This window comes from the organism of the source record quoted next, unplaced genomic scaffold, assembly GCF_019419815.1.
Source record: "Pyrus x bretschneideri cultivar Hongxiangsu unplaced genomic scaffold, Pyrus_bretschneideri_v1 Contig31, whole genome shotgun sequence".
Lineage (NCBI taxonomy): Eukaryota > Viridiplantae > Streptophyta > Magnoliopsida > Rosales > Rosaceae > Pyrus > Pyrus x bretschneideri.
In genome coordinates this window covers 4,252,807-4,265,659 of record NW_025999624.1, presented here as the reverse complement: position 1 = coordinate 4,265,659, position 12,853 = coordinate 4,252,807, and the positions used below count along the sequence as shown (strand labels likewise).

The following is a 12,853-nucleotide window of genomic DNA, read 5'->3' as shown; positions in this document are numbered from 1 at the left end:
ACTTTGTATCTCTTCTATAAAATGATATCTAATTCAAGAGGCAATGATGAAAAGCCCAATAATTTCACCATTCCCATTGCTAGTGTGCGAGGTTAAGACAATTGAACGATGGAATTTTATTTTCTTAAATTTATGAGTTTTCTTATTTGGTTAATCTAAAAGAATAATGAAATTTGAATACGAAATTTGTTATTTTTAAATTTTCATTCCTAAAAATTGAGAAATGACACATATTTACATAGATTTAAACTTGAAAATTGGAGGTCTCAAATTTTAAGTTCTTTTTCCAAACAGAAATTTTAAATTTCTATATTTATAAATACAAACAAAAAAATTAGTAAATATCAATTGATAAATTCTGATTTTTATCCAAATTTCAAGTATTTCCTCGTCCAAAAATCGGTAGGGCTTGAGTTTCAGAATCACTGGAGTGCGTGATAGCTTAACTAGAACTCGACCCTCCGCCCTTCCCTGAGCGAAAACCTCAGCCGCTTCCCCGACTCACCTGCGGGTTTCTGTAGGGCTTCTCTCTCTCCTCACTGTCTCTTTTTCTCTTTAGAAGCATCAAGCTACCAGACCCAATATCAAAACCATATCGAAATCGCTGGTGAGCTCGTCTTTTCGATTCGTTAAATTACTACTGCTTTTCTCGTTGAATTGTTTATTTCTGGAACGATTATATTCAAAATTCCACAGTTTAGACGTTGTTAGAATTTGAATTCAAAGTTTGTTGGGAATTTCAGATCCGAATTTGCTTGAAATTTTGGACTAGATAGTGTGATTCGATACCTGGAACTCGAAAGACACAATGCCGAGAGCAAATCAAGGAAACCCTAATAATCCATTGGAACAGAATACAAACAGAGCAGTGATGAGGAGCAAATTTCAATATCTGCCGCGGGGTTTGATGGTGGACATTCTCTCAAGGATAGTCTGCTTCAAGACCGTCTTGAACTGCAAGTGCGTTTGCAAAGAGTGGCTTTCTATAATTTCTGACCCTCAATTTGCTCGTCTCCATCTTCCGAGATCACCCATTGGGATATTGGTGAACGTTTGGCAATCTCATTCTCCAGTGAAAAAACTTGATTTGGCCCAGATAGTAGAAAGTGCTGCTGGTTCTGGTTTTGGGGTCAAAAAAATGATTTTCACTTCCAAAAATAGACTGCCCAGTTTCGAGTTCGAGTTGATAAACTCTTGTGATGGTTTACTTTGTTTGTATGGACCGGAAACTGATGGTCTGTATGTGTGCAACCCTGTGTTGGGCGAGTGCATCGCAATTCCACCTGTTAATAATGGTAGGTGTCGCTGCGGTTTTGTTGCACTTGGTTATAACATTGGGACCAATGAATACAAGGTGTTGCAAACAACCTCATCTAATAACGAATTCTATGGTGAGCGTGAGGCTGAGATATACACCATTGGCACAGGAGTTTGGAGAAGCCTTGGAAGTGTTCCTCAAACTATACTTGATGTATCTACAGACGAAGCAATTCAGTTACCGTTTGACGCTTTTCTGCACGGAGCTCAACATTGGGCTCCATATGACTTGTCAGAGTTTTCTATATATTCTTTCAATTTTGAAAGAGAACAATTTCAATCGCTACCCACACCTACACTCTCACCTGGGATCGTGGAAGCAATGCATGAGCGGTATTCAGATTATTTACAGTTGGGACAGTTAGGAGGTTGTCTCCTTCTATGTGTGCATGATAAACCGTCTACCAAATTAGAGTTCTGGGTTATGAAGGAATATGGGTTCCAACAGTCTTGGACTCAAATTCTTGTCATTGATAACTTGTCCCCAAGATGTTTTGGGTACATGCCAATTATGTTTTTGAGTAATGGAGAAATCCTAATAGCATACGTGGAAAAGCAAAACAACTGTAGCGGCAGCCGGCTTGTTGGTTGTTACAATCAAGAAGCAAAAACTTTCAGGCGAACTACAGTTACTGATCTCACCCAAGAATTTTTTCATGCAATTGCTTACAGTCCATCCTTTGTTTCACTCTATGATGTCGCAAAAGGAGAAGAAGTCAAGAGGTACTTAAATTACACTTAAGATACACTTCTCTTCAATGTTTTGTTACATAAGTGATGGGTTTCTTTTACATAAAAAACAAGTGGTAACAGTTTTCTTTGTTTAAATATGAGTTCAGCTTATCAGTATTGCATGTATGTGTGTTTGTGTGTTCGCTGAACTGCAGAACATTTTTGAGTTTCGGTAATTGAATTGCCCTTGTTGCTATTGTAATACTTGAAACACTTGTTGAAGTTTAACTGATTCAAAAATTGCAGTTTGTTGTTCATTATTAGAACTTCGTCGACAAAACAAATGCTAACTGACTCAACACCTAACAAGTTCAATGTCTCTTTTTATTTTTATTTTTCTTTATTTTTTATATTTTTTTAAGGCAACTGTAGTAAGTTCAATGTCTCTGATTTAGTGGTACAAGGAAAGTTGCACCTCGTTTACTCAGAATGCAATCCTTCCACCATTGCAGTGATGCCATCTCGATACATTTAGAGTTAATTAGCTTGTCATGAACTATGGATTTGTATAATACATGGATGTTTTGGGAGGGAGCTGATTCAGCTGAGAAATCATTGCTAATTGGTTTTTTCCAATTCATTGTAACCATATGCTTTACCCTATATTTGATTTGCAGGATAAGTGACAGGAAGAAATCTAAGAAGCACATTGGTAAATCGAAGCCCACAGAACTGGACTTCAAATTGCATGCTTTTGATATGTGGTTCGAGCGAAATTCCTATGTGAGTTGTCAATAGGTTATGTGTTTATATGTTTTCTGTTTTCCTTGAATCCATGTAATTGATTTCGGTGCTGTCTCATTATGGCTGAACAATATGATTTCCTTCCAGGAGATTTACTTTTTGGATGGGTGAATGCGTAATGTGTTAACACTAGTTTCAGTTGGAGGGAGGTGATTCTCAATGTGCCAACAATGCTTTGTCACAAGACTATCGCGATGCTGAATCAGTTGTTTCCTTTTGTTCCTCGTCAAAGACTGCAGCTGCCCTCCCTCTATTGAGATCCAGGCTGCAAGTGATAACTTGGTTTAGGAAACATTTTGTCGATGTCTAACCTTATCCTTTTTAAGTAAGTTTTGCCAAGGGGGCTTTTAGGTTACTTGTATAGTACAATCTTCTCTTAATTTCATCATTGCAGCATGGATGTAAGTGAAAGAAGAAAACCACTAGGCCTAAAACCCCTCACTTAAAAATTTCATTTGTTAAATTCACAGCTTAGAGGTTATTAGAATTTCAATTCCAAATTTGAAGTTTGGATGACATAGACGAGATCTGGTATGATTTGAGATTTTTCAGACGGTGATTTATTGTAGTGGCGGAAAATGGTCATGTTTATGCACTCAATTGTGGATTTTATCCTCATCGATTTCTCTTTCGAAAGGACAATGCTTGGCAAGTCAAGGATGAGTAGGAACCCCTACTCAAAGCTCTTTGTGTTCAAATCACAGAGCTTTTTGCTTATGATCAGAATAGTTCATATTATGAATCAACATTTCAGTAAAAAATGAATTAAATTTAAGGTCGTTTAGTCAATCTATTATAGCAAATACATAGGCAGTTCGTAATGCTTTCATCAATTATGTTGTGTTTTTACACAAATCAATGACTAAACAATCTTAATTTTAATTGACTTTTTGTAAATGATTTTTATAAAGTGATTTATAATATATACGGTTATAATTAATTTTAAACAAGATGTTCTATAAATCGGCAACATACAATTTGTATAAGAACTACTACTCACGGACAATGGTATCGATCTAAAAAATGTGTGATTTGTAATTTCCATTAAAAAAAAAAAAGTCTAATTTTTATTTTATTGTGATTTGATAAACTCTATACTCTAAACCAACCACTGTGTTTTCTTTTGTGAATACGCAACAGAATCCCCTTCGGTTTTAAACTATTTATTTCCCCTTCTCTCTGGAGCATAAAATTTACAGGCACAATGCCGCCGAGAGGAAATCAAGGAAACCCTAAGAATCTGAAGAAACGAGATACAAATAAAGAAGTGACGAGCAGCAAAAACAAAGAGAAAGAAGAAGAAGAAGAAGAATGGAAATCCAATGATCCTTGCAAATTCCAATATCTTCCGAAGGTTTTGGTGGTGGATATTCTCTCAAGGATAGTGTGCGTCAAGACCGTCTTGAACTGCAAGTGCGTTTGCAAAGAGTGGCTTTCTATAATTTCTGACCCTCGATTTGCTCGTCCTCCATCTTCCGAGATCACCCATTGGGATCTTGATGGACGCTTTGCAATCTTATTCGACAGTGATAGAACTTGATTTCGCCCAGATAGTAGAAGGTGCTGCTGGTTCTGATTTTGGCGTTGAAAAAACGCTTTTCACTGCCAAAAATAATCTGCCCAATTTTCAGTTCGTGTTGATAAACTCGTGTAATGGTTTACTTTGTTTGTATGGACCGGAAACTGATGGCCTGTGTGTGTGCAACCATATGTTGGGTGAGTGCATCACAATTCCACCTAATAGTAACGGTAGGCGTCGCTGCGGTTTTATTGCACTTGGTTATGGCATTGGAACCGATGAGTACACGGTGTTGCAAACGACCTCATCTAACAACGAATTCTATGGTGAGCGTGAGGCTGAGATATACACCCTTGGCACATGAGTTTGGAGAAGCATTGGAAGTGTTCCTCAAACTATACTTAAGAGAAACAGAGACGAAGCAATTCAGTTACCGTTTGACGCTTTTCTGCACGGAGCTCAACATTGGGCACCGGATGACTTGTCAGAGTTTTCTATACTTACTTAAAATTTTGAAGGAGAACAATTTCGATTGCTACCCCCGCCCACACTCTCACCTGGGCTGTTGGAAGAAATGTGTAAGTGGTATTTAGAGTATTTACACTTGGGACAGTTAGGAGGTTGTTATGGACAATTTTATGTATATATCATGTATAAAATAGTTTACAAGATCAACCATAAATAGGAGAGGAATACAAGCAAGAAAGTGGAGGAACGGTGCGGACAGGGATGGCAGCTCAGCAAGCATGAGTGAAGACCTGACCTCCACTATCTCTAACTTAAACTAATACCTAGCTTTTCATGATGAGGGAATATTGCTCTTAAATAAGCCTAAAGTAAACAAACAAGCAGCTAACCCTAGCCGAAAGTAAGATGACAATGAGTTGTTATCCATCACCAACTAAACAATGACAACTAGACAAACCCTACCACCAATAATAATAGATACTTCAATACTCCCCCTCAAGCTAGATCGAGAGTTCTTCTGGTGGCAAGCTTGAAGAGAAGACGATCAAGTTGTGCAGAAGGCAGAAGCTTGGTGAACACATCGGCAAGTTGATCACTGGAACGAACAAATACAGTTTGTAATAGCTTGGACTGAACTTGGTTGCGAACGAAATGACAGTCAACCTCGATGTGCTTTGTGCGTTCATGGAAGACGGGGTTGGCAGCAATATGCATTGCTGCTTGATTGTCACAGTGAAGAAGAATTGGTTTGGAGGAGATGATTTCAAGATCACGTAGCAACCTCTTTAGCCAAATTAGTTCGCATGCAGTCGATGCCATTGCACGGTACTCAGCTTCTGCGCTTGACCGAGCTACAACAGATTGCTTTTTGCTCTTCCACGTAACGAGGTTACCACCAACAAGAGTGCAGTAACCAGTTGTGGATTTGCGATCAAGGACATTGCCTGCCCAATCAGAGTCTGTGTATCCTTCAATGGTGAAGTGTCCGTTGTTTTGCATGAAAATCCCAGTAGATATTGAGCTTTTCAAGTATCGAAGGATCCTTTTAACTAGTTGCAAATGATGAGATGAGGGAGAATGCATGAACTGGCTGACAAAGCTAACAGCATAAGCAATGTCAGGTCGGGTTATAGTCAAATAGATAAGTTTTCCTACCAACCTTTGATACTCCAATGCATTTTCAAGCTGGATGCCTGAGGTTTCATCCTTAAAATTTGTTGGTAGTGGTGTTTTGGCAGGCTTGCAATGCATCATATTTGCTTCTTCTAAAAGATCTAGAACGTACTTTTGTTGATTTAGAAACAAACCAGTTGGAGATTGATCCATTTCGATTCCAAGAAAGTATCGAAGTCTGCCAAGATCTTTGATTTTGAAGGTTGAATGTAATGTGGCTTTGAGGGCAGTTATTTTTTCTGGATTATCTCCCGTGACAATAAGATCATCAACATAAACAAGTACCACCAATCTTCCATGCGTACCAATCCTAGTGAACATTGAAGAATCTGCATTGCTTCGTTTAAAGCCGGATGACATAAGGACATAACTAAGTTTTGAGTACCAAGCCCTTGGAGATTGCTTGAGACCGTAAATAGCCTTGTGAAGCTTGCAGGCTATTCCTTGTTTCTTCTCTCGTTCATGACCAGGTGGTAGTCGCATATATACCTCTTCTTCTAACTCTCCATGTAGGAAGGCATTTTTTACATCCATTTGATGTAGAGACCAGTTTGAATTGATAGCCACCGAAAGAAGCACTCTAACTGTGTTCATCTTTGCCACAGGGGCAAAGGTTTCTTTGTAATCTACTCCGAAGGTTTGTGTGAAGCCCCTTGCAACTAACCTTGCCTTGTGCCGCTCTATGTTTCCATCTGAGTGAAATTTGGTCTTATAAATCCATCTTGCCCCAACCACACGTTGACCTTTTGGCAGAGAAACAATGCTCCAAGTTTGATTTTCATCAAGTGCCTTCAGTTCTTCAAGCATGGCTTGCCTCCATACAGGAGATTGGTGTGCCTCTTCGAAGGATCGAGGCTCAGAATTTTGGGATAACTTGGTCACAAAGACAGCATGAGATGGAGAGCTCTTGCTATGAAAAACCATTTGTCCAATAGGATGTCTAGGCGTGTAGATTTCAAAATCATCAAGCCTGGCTGGAGGTTGTCTGTTTCGAGAAGGATTCCTTCGTGGAGGAGGAGGTTGTTCAAGTTGAGGCTCTCTCCTTTCGAGAATGAATTCTTCATTATCTGCTTCCATACTTTCAGGAGCTGGCTCTATCTCAACAGCTTCATTTTGCGGTGTTGACAGCCTTGTATCATCAAGGAAGAGAGGGATAGGAAACACTTCATATGAGAGCTCCCCCTGAGGTTCATCATCATGCATTTGAAAGAAGGATTGAGTTTCATCAAAACGCACATCCCTGGATACACATACCTTTCTGGTCTTAGAGTCGTAGCATTTGTATCCCTTTTGGGAAGTTGAGTAACCTACGAATGCACATTTGATAGCCCTTGGATCAAGTTTATCTCGGTGAATAGTTTGAATGTGCACATAGCATACACATCCAAACACACGGAGATGACTTATGTCAATTTCTCTCCCCTTGAGAATTTGGTAAGGAGATTTGAACTTCAAGATTCTACTAGGAAGGCGATTGATGATGTATGCAGCGGTTTGTATAGCTTGAGACCAGAACTTCTTTGGAACTTTTGCTTGTAACATTAGTGATCGTGTTTTTTCAAGCAAATCTCGGTTCTTTCTTTCTGAAATGCCATTTTGTTGTGGCGTTCCTACACAACTTGTTTGTTGCAAAATTCCATGCTCACTTAAGTAAGTTGTCATGATTTTGGAAGTGTACTCAGACCCATTATCAGACCTTAAGATGCCAATTTTAGAGTTAAAATGATTTTGAATTAATTTATGAAAATTTTTGAAACACTGGAAAGCTTCATGCTTGAATTTAAGTAAATACACAAAAGTAGTTCTAGAGAAATCATCAATGAACGATATGTAAAATCTGTAACCATCAAAGGACTCTAAGGTGGCAGGTCCCTAAATGTCAGAATGGACTATTTCAAAGGCTTTGGTAGCTCTAGAGAGAGAGTGGGGAAAGGGTAACCTGGTGAACTTAGATTTTTGACAAACTTCACAATCTGGAATCACTTTACAGAAACTAGGAAAAAGAAAAGACATAACATGTGAAGAAGGGTGAGCTAATCTCATGTGCCACAGCTGCTCCTTGTTTACAGTGCTTGAGTTTACGTAGAAACTTTTTGGGAAACTTGAAGAGAATTTGACATAGTACAGTCCATTGAGGAAGAATCCTTTACCAATCGTTTCCTTCGAAACTTGGTCCTGGAAAATCACATAGTGAGTTGAAAAAATTGCAAGACAATTTAGCAAATGTGTTATTTTTCCTACTGACAATAGTTTGAAAGGAAAAGAAGGGACATGCATGACAAGGGATTCTTTTTGACTCGAGAAGATTTTGAGTTTCCCTCTGCCTACTATACGAACTTTGGTGCCATTAGCTACGGAGACAAAAGAAGGAGTGGAAAAGTTTTGAAAATCATTTAGTAAAGATGCATCGTTAGTCATGTGATCTGAAGCTCCTGAGTCAACTATCCAAAAATCACAACTACTACTAAGATCCAAAGCAGTGGAGATAGTTGCAATAATACTTGGCATGTCATTTTGTGACACTGAGTTTGATTGTTCGAGGAAGCCAGCAAACTTGCCGAGCATGGCTGAAGGAGTTTCATGATTTGTTGCTCCTTGTTTCTGTTGCAAGAAGTTAGCGAATTCATTTATGAGAGCAATGGGACTAGAGGAAGAGTTTATCACATTATTGGAGACATTGTCGCAAACAAGATTTCCTCTAGGAGTGTAGGCAGGCTTCATTTGGTTTCTTGGTGCTCTTCCATCGTCATTGAACTTAGGTTTAAGTTCTGGATAAAGAATCCAGCACTTCTCTTTTATGTGTCCAATACCTGTACGACCTATCTTCACACAGTGAGAACACTTTAAGTCTGGTCGTTTTCCCTTGTATGGTCTGGAGAAGGTGAAGGCTCTTACTTCTGATGGCCTAAAATTTGATTCTCCAACGACCATGTCTGCGTTCATGACCTTCTTTCTTACTTCTTCACGTTGAATAACGTTGCAGACCATCTGTAAAGTGGGAAGTTCAGGTGTCATTAAGAGATGGCTTCTAAGGTCTTCATAATCTGGTCCAATGTTGGCAAGCAACTGGAACACTTTGTCTTCTTCAGCACGCTTTAGAAGAATGGTTGTGTCTGTGGTATGAGGTCTGTAGAGATCCAATTCATTCCATTTGGCCTTCAAGTTTCCAAGATGTTGAACAAAAGAGAGATTTCCCTGTTGTAATTCCGTAAGATCTTTCTTCAGCTGAAAGACTCGCGCATCATTGTTTAGATCTCCATACATGTCTCGTACGGAATTCCAAAGTTGGTGAGATGATACTGAGTAGCTGAAAATCTCAGCCATCTTTGGTTCCATAGAGTTTAACAGCCAAGACATGATAAGTTGATCTTGGGATACCCATGCTGCATAATCCGGTGCAGTTGTTTCGGGGATGATGTCATCCTTTTGAATGAATGGGAGCTTTCCACGTCCTCCAAGAGCGAGAGAAATAGCTCATGACCAGGGCAGGTAGTTGAATTCGTTTAGAAGCACAGAGCTCAAACGTTGAATTGGATTGGTATCCATGGTTTCGTTTTTTGAAGTTTTTTCTGCTGGTATGGCCATAATGGCTCAACTGGTTTGGATTTGGTGGGTTTTTCGGAAGAACACAGAAACAGGTCCAAGAGGAATCACTGCTCTGATACCATATGGACAATTTTATGTATATATCATATATAAAATAGTTTACAAGATCAACCATAAATAGGAGAGGAATACAAGAAAGAAAGTGGAGGAATGGTGCGGACAGGGATGGCAGCTCAGCAAGCATGAGTGAAGACCTGACCTCCACTATCTCTAACTTAAACTAATACCTAGCTTTTCATGATGAGGGAATATTGCTCTTAAATAAGCCTAAAGTAAACAAACAAGCAGCTAACCCTAGCCGAAAGTAAGATGACAATGAGTTGTTATCCATCACCAACTAAACAATGACAACTAGACAAACCCTACCACCAATAATAATAGATACTTCAATAGTATGGCCATAATGGCTCAACTGGTTTGGATTTGGTGGGTTTTTCGGAAGAACACAGAAGCAGGTCCAAGAGGAATCACTGCTCTGATACCATATGGACAATTTTATGTAAATATCATGTATAAAATAGTTTACAAGATCAACCATAAATAGGAGAGAAATACAAGCAAGAAAGTGGAGGAATGGTGCGGACAGGGATGGCAGCTCAGCAAGCATGAGTGAAGACCTGACCTCCACTATCTCTAACTTAAACTAATACCTAGCTTTTCATGATGAGGGAATATTGCTCTTAAATAAGCCTAAAGTAAACAAACAAGCAGCTAACCCTAGCCGAAAGTAAGATGACAATGAGTTGTTATCCATAACCAACTAAACAATGCCAACTAGACAAACCCTACCACCAATAATAATAGATACTTCAATAGTTGTCTCCTTCTATGTGTGCATGATAAACTGTCAACGAAATTAGAGTTCTGGGTTATGAAGGATTATGGGGTTCAACAGTCCTGGACTAAAATTCTTGTCATCGAAAACTTGTCCCTACTATGTTTCGGGTACATGCCAATGATGTTTTTGAGTAATGGAGAAATCCTAATAGCATACGTGGAAGAACAAAACAACCGTAGTGGCAGCCGGCTTGTTGGTTGTTACAATCAAGGAGCAACAACTTTCAGGCGAACTACAGTTACTGATGACACCCAAGAATTTTTCATGCAATTGCTTACAGTCCATCCTTTGTTTCACTCTACGATGTTGCAAAAGGAAAAGAAGTCGAATGATACTTAAATTACACTTCTCTCCTGTTGTTTTTATAACTACTTTTTATTTATGTAAGCTGATTTTTCTTTTCTTGTAGTCAATTGCCTTTAATTTATTGCATTTGTCAAAATAATATCATATCTTAACTGTCAATCTCCACAGTTACTGCATGTGAACGTTTGTTCGATTATGTTTTGTTACATAAATGCTGGGTTTCTTTTACATAAAAAACAAGTGGTAACAGATTTCTTTGTTTAGAAAAGTGTTCAGCTCATCAGTATTGCATTTACGTGTGTTTGTTTGTTCGCTGAACTGCAGAACATTACCGAGCCTTTGGCTTTGATTTTCGTTAATTGAATTGCCCCTCGTTGCTATTGTAATACTCAAAACACTTGTTGAAGTCTGATTCAAGAATTAAAGTATGTTCCTTATTAGAACTTCGTCAACAAAACAAAGGTTCTAAAAAATGCTAGGCGCTAGTCGGACGGCGGGCTATGGCATAGCGCCTAAGCGGTTAGGAGGGGCCTAGGAGAACTAGGCGGATTTAAATAAATTTATATCTTCTATCTTATGTAGGTAAATGCGATTGATATATTGCATTTGTCAAACTTATATCTTATGTTTAACCGCCAATCTCTACAGATACTGCAACTAAAAGTTTGTTCGATTATGTTTTGTTACTTATGCTATGGGTTTGTTTTGCATAAAAATTAAGTGGTAACAGATTTTCTTTGTTTAAATGTGAGTTCAACTTATCATTATTGCATGTGACTGCGTTTGTCTGTTAGCTGAACTCTAGAACTTTACAGAGCCTTTGCATTTCGTTAATTGAATTGCCCATCGTTTCTATAGTAATACACAAAACACTTGTTGAAGTTTAACTGATTGAAGAATTAAAGGATAGATGTTGCCCATAAGTTCCTTCAATTAAAGGATAGATGTTGCCATCTCGATACATTTAGAGTTAACTAGCTTGTCATTAAATATGAATTTGTAAAATACATGGATGTTTTGGGAGCGCGCTGATTCAGCCGAGATGTTATTGGTAATTTATTTTCCAGTTCATTGTGGCATATGCTTTACCCTTATATATGATTTACAGGATAAGAGATAGGAACAAGCCGATTGGTAAATGGAGTTATGATCGTTCTGGTTTTGGGATGCCAACCCACATGTACGCTTATGACTTAAGACGGCGTGCTTTTGACAGTTGGTTCTTCCGAAATTCATATGTGAGTTGTCATAGTTCACGTGTCTATTTGTTTTCTTGAACCTATGTAATTGTTTTGCTGCTGTCTCCTTACGGCTTAACAATATGTTTTCCTTTCAGCTGATTCACTTTTGTTATGCGTGAATGCGTAAACGCGTCAACAATGCTTTGAGCGGGAAGGGTTATGTTTTTGGGAGGAGATGCCCAATGTGTCAACAACGCTTTGTAGCCAGACTATTGTGATGCTAAAGCGGTTCCTCCTTTTTGTTCTTCGTCAAAGACTGCAGCCGCCCTGCCTCCGTTTACGTTCTTGTTTCTTTATATTTCTTTTCTTTAGGCATTTTTCGGTGCAAAAACCAAATCCAAGAGGGAGTTGTTTAAATTTGTACAGCCTATATGCACACGCTCATGTGCATGCTAAAGTACCTTTTTTTTTTTTAATGACTGGATGTTACGCTCAAGTTACAAATTTTTACTGCATTAATAACTCAATTACTCTGTTTGAAACCAAGTCCATATACCTAATGTTTTAGGTCAGTCAAATTTTATATCATCTCATGAGATCAAATAAACTAGCTAAACACACTAGTTTAGCTAGCCGGACAATGTCCAAATTCCGCCACCACGGTTAGTGGTGGTGACACGGGGAGCGCTGAGTTCGGCCGGAGAGGTTCAAATTCCGAATCCTAGTGCCTTCTGTAGGCCTCATGTTTGGACAGGTTTTGGTAGCATTGCTCGACTCGCTACTTTCACAAAACATATTACAACTCGAGAAAGAATAAGCAGTAGTGACGCAAATAGACGGGCCAAATAAGGTTTCGTTGCTTTAACTTTTTGCTCGGAGAAATTCTTTGGGCAATTTTACTCAGATAAACGCAATCACTCAAATATTTTGTTTGATAAAATTTTAGCATTCGTCATGCAAATATGGTCT

General features: G+C 38.6%; 1 protein-coding gene and 1 pseudogene across 2 annotated transcripts; both read left to right on the top strand.

Moving 5' to 3' along the window:
• Nucleotides 1-397: 397 nt before the first annotated feature.
• Nucleotides 398-3,393, top strand: LOC103963813 (F-box/kelch-repeat protein At3g23880). 2 transcript variants are annotated; one of them, XM_009376669.3, is made up of 4 exons: nucleotides 398-607; nucleotides 744-2,040; nucleotides 2,667-2,772; nucleotides 2,881-3,393. In XM_009376669.3, exons 2-4 carry the CDS (start codon nucleotides 809-811, stop codon nucleotides 2,902-2,904), a joined length of 1,362 nt encoding a protein of 453 aa, XP_009374944.2. In that variant the 5' UTR covers nucleotides 398-607; nucleotides 744-808; the 3' UTR covers nucleotides 2,905-3,393. The 2 variants fall into 2 exon arrangements, with proteins under 2 accessions (XP_009374944.2, XP_048446170.1); XM_048590213.1 differs by having other exon boundaries at nucleotides 398-2,040.
• Nucleotides 3,394-3,980: 587 nt separating this feature from the next.
• Nucleotides 3,981-12,306, top strand: LOC103959100 (annotated as a pseudogene).
• Nucleotides 12,307-12,853: the final 547 nt, after the last annotated feature.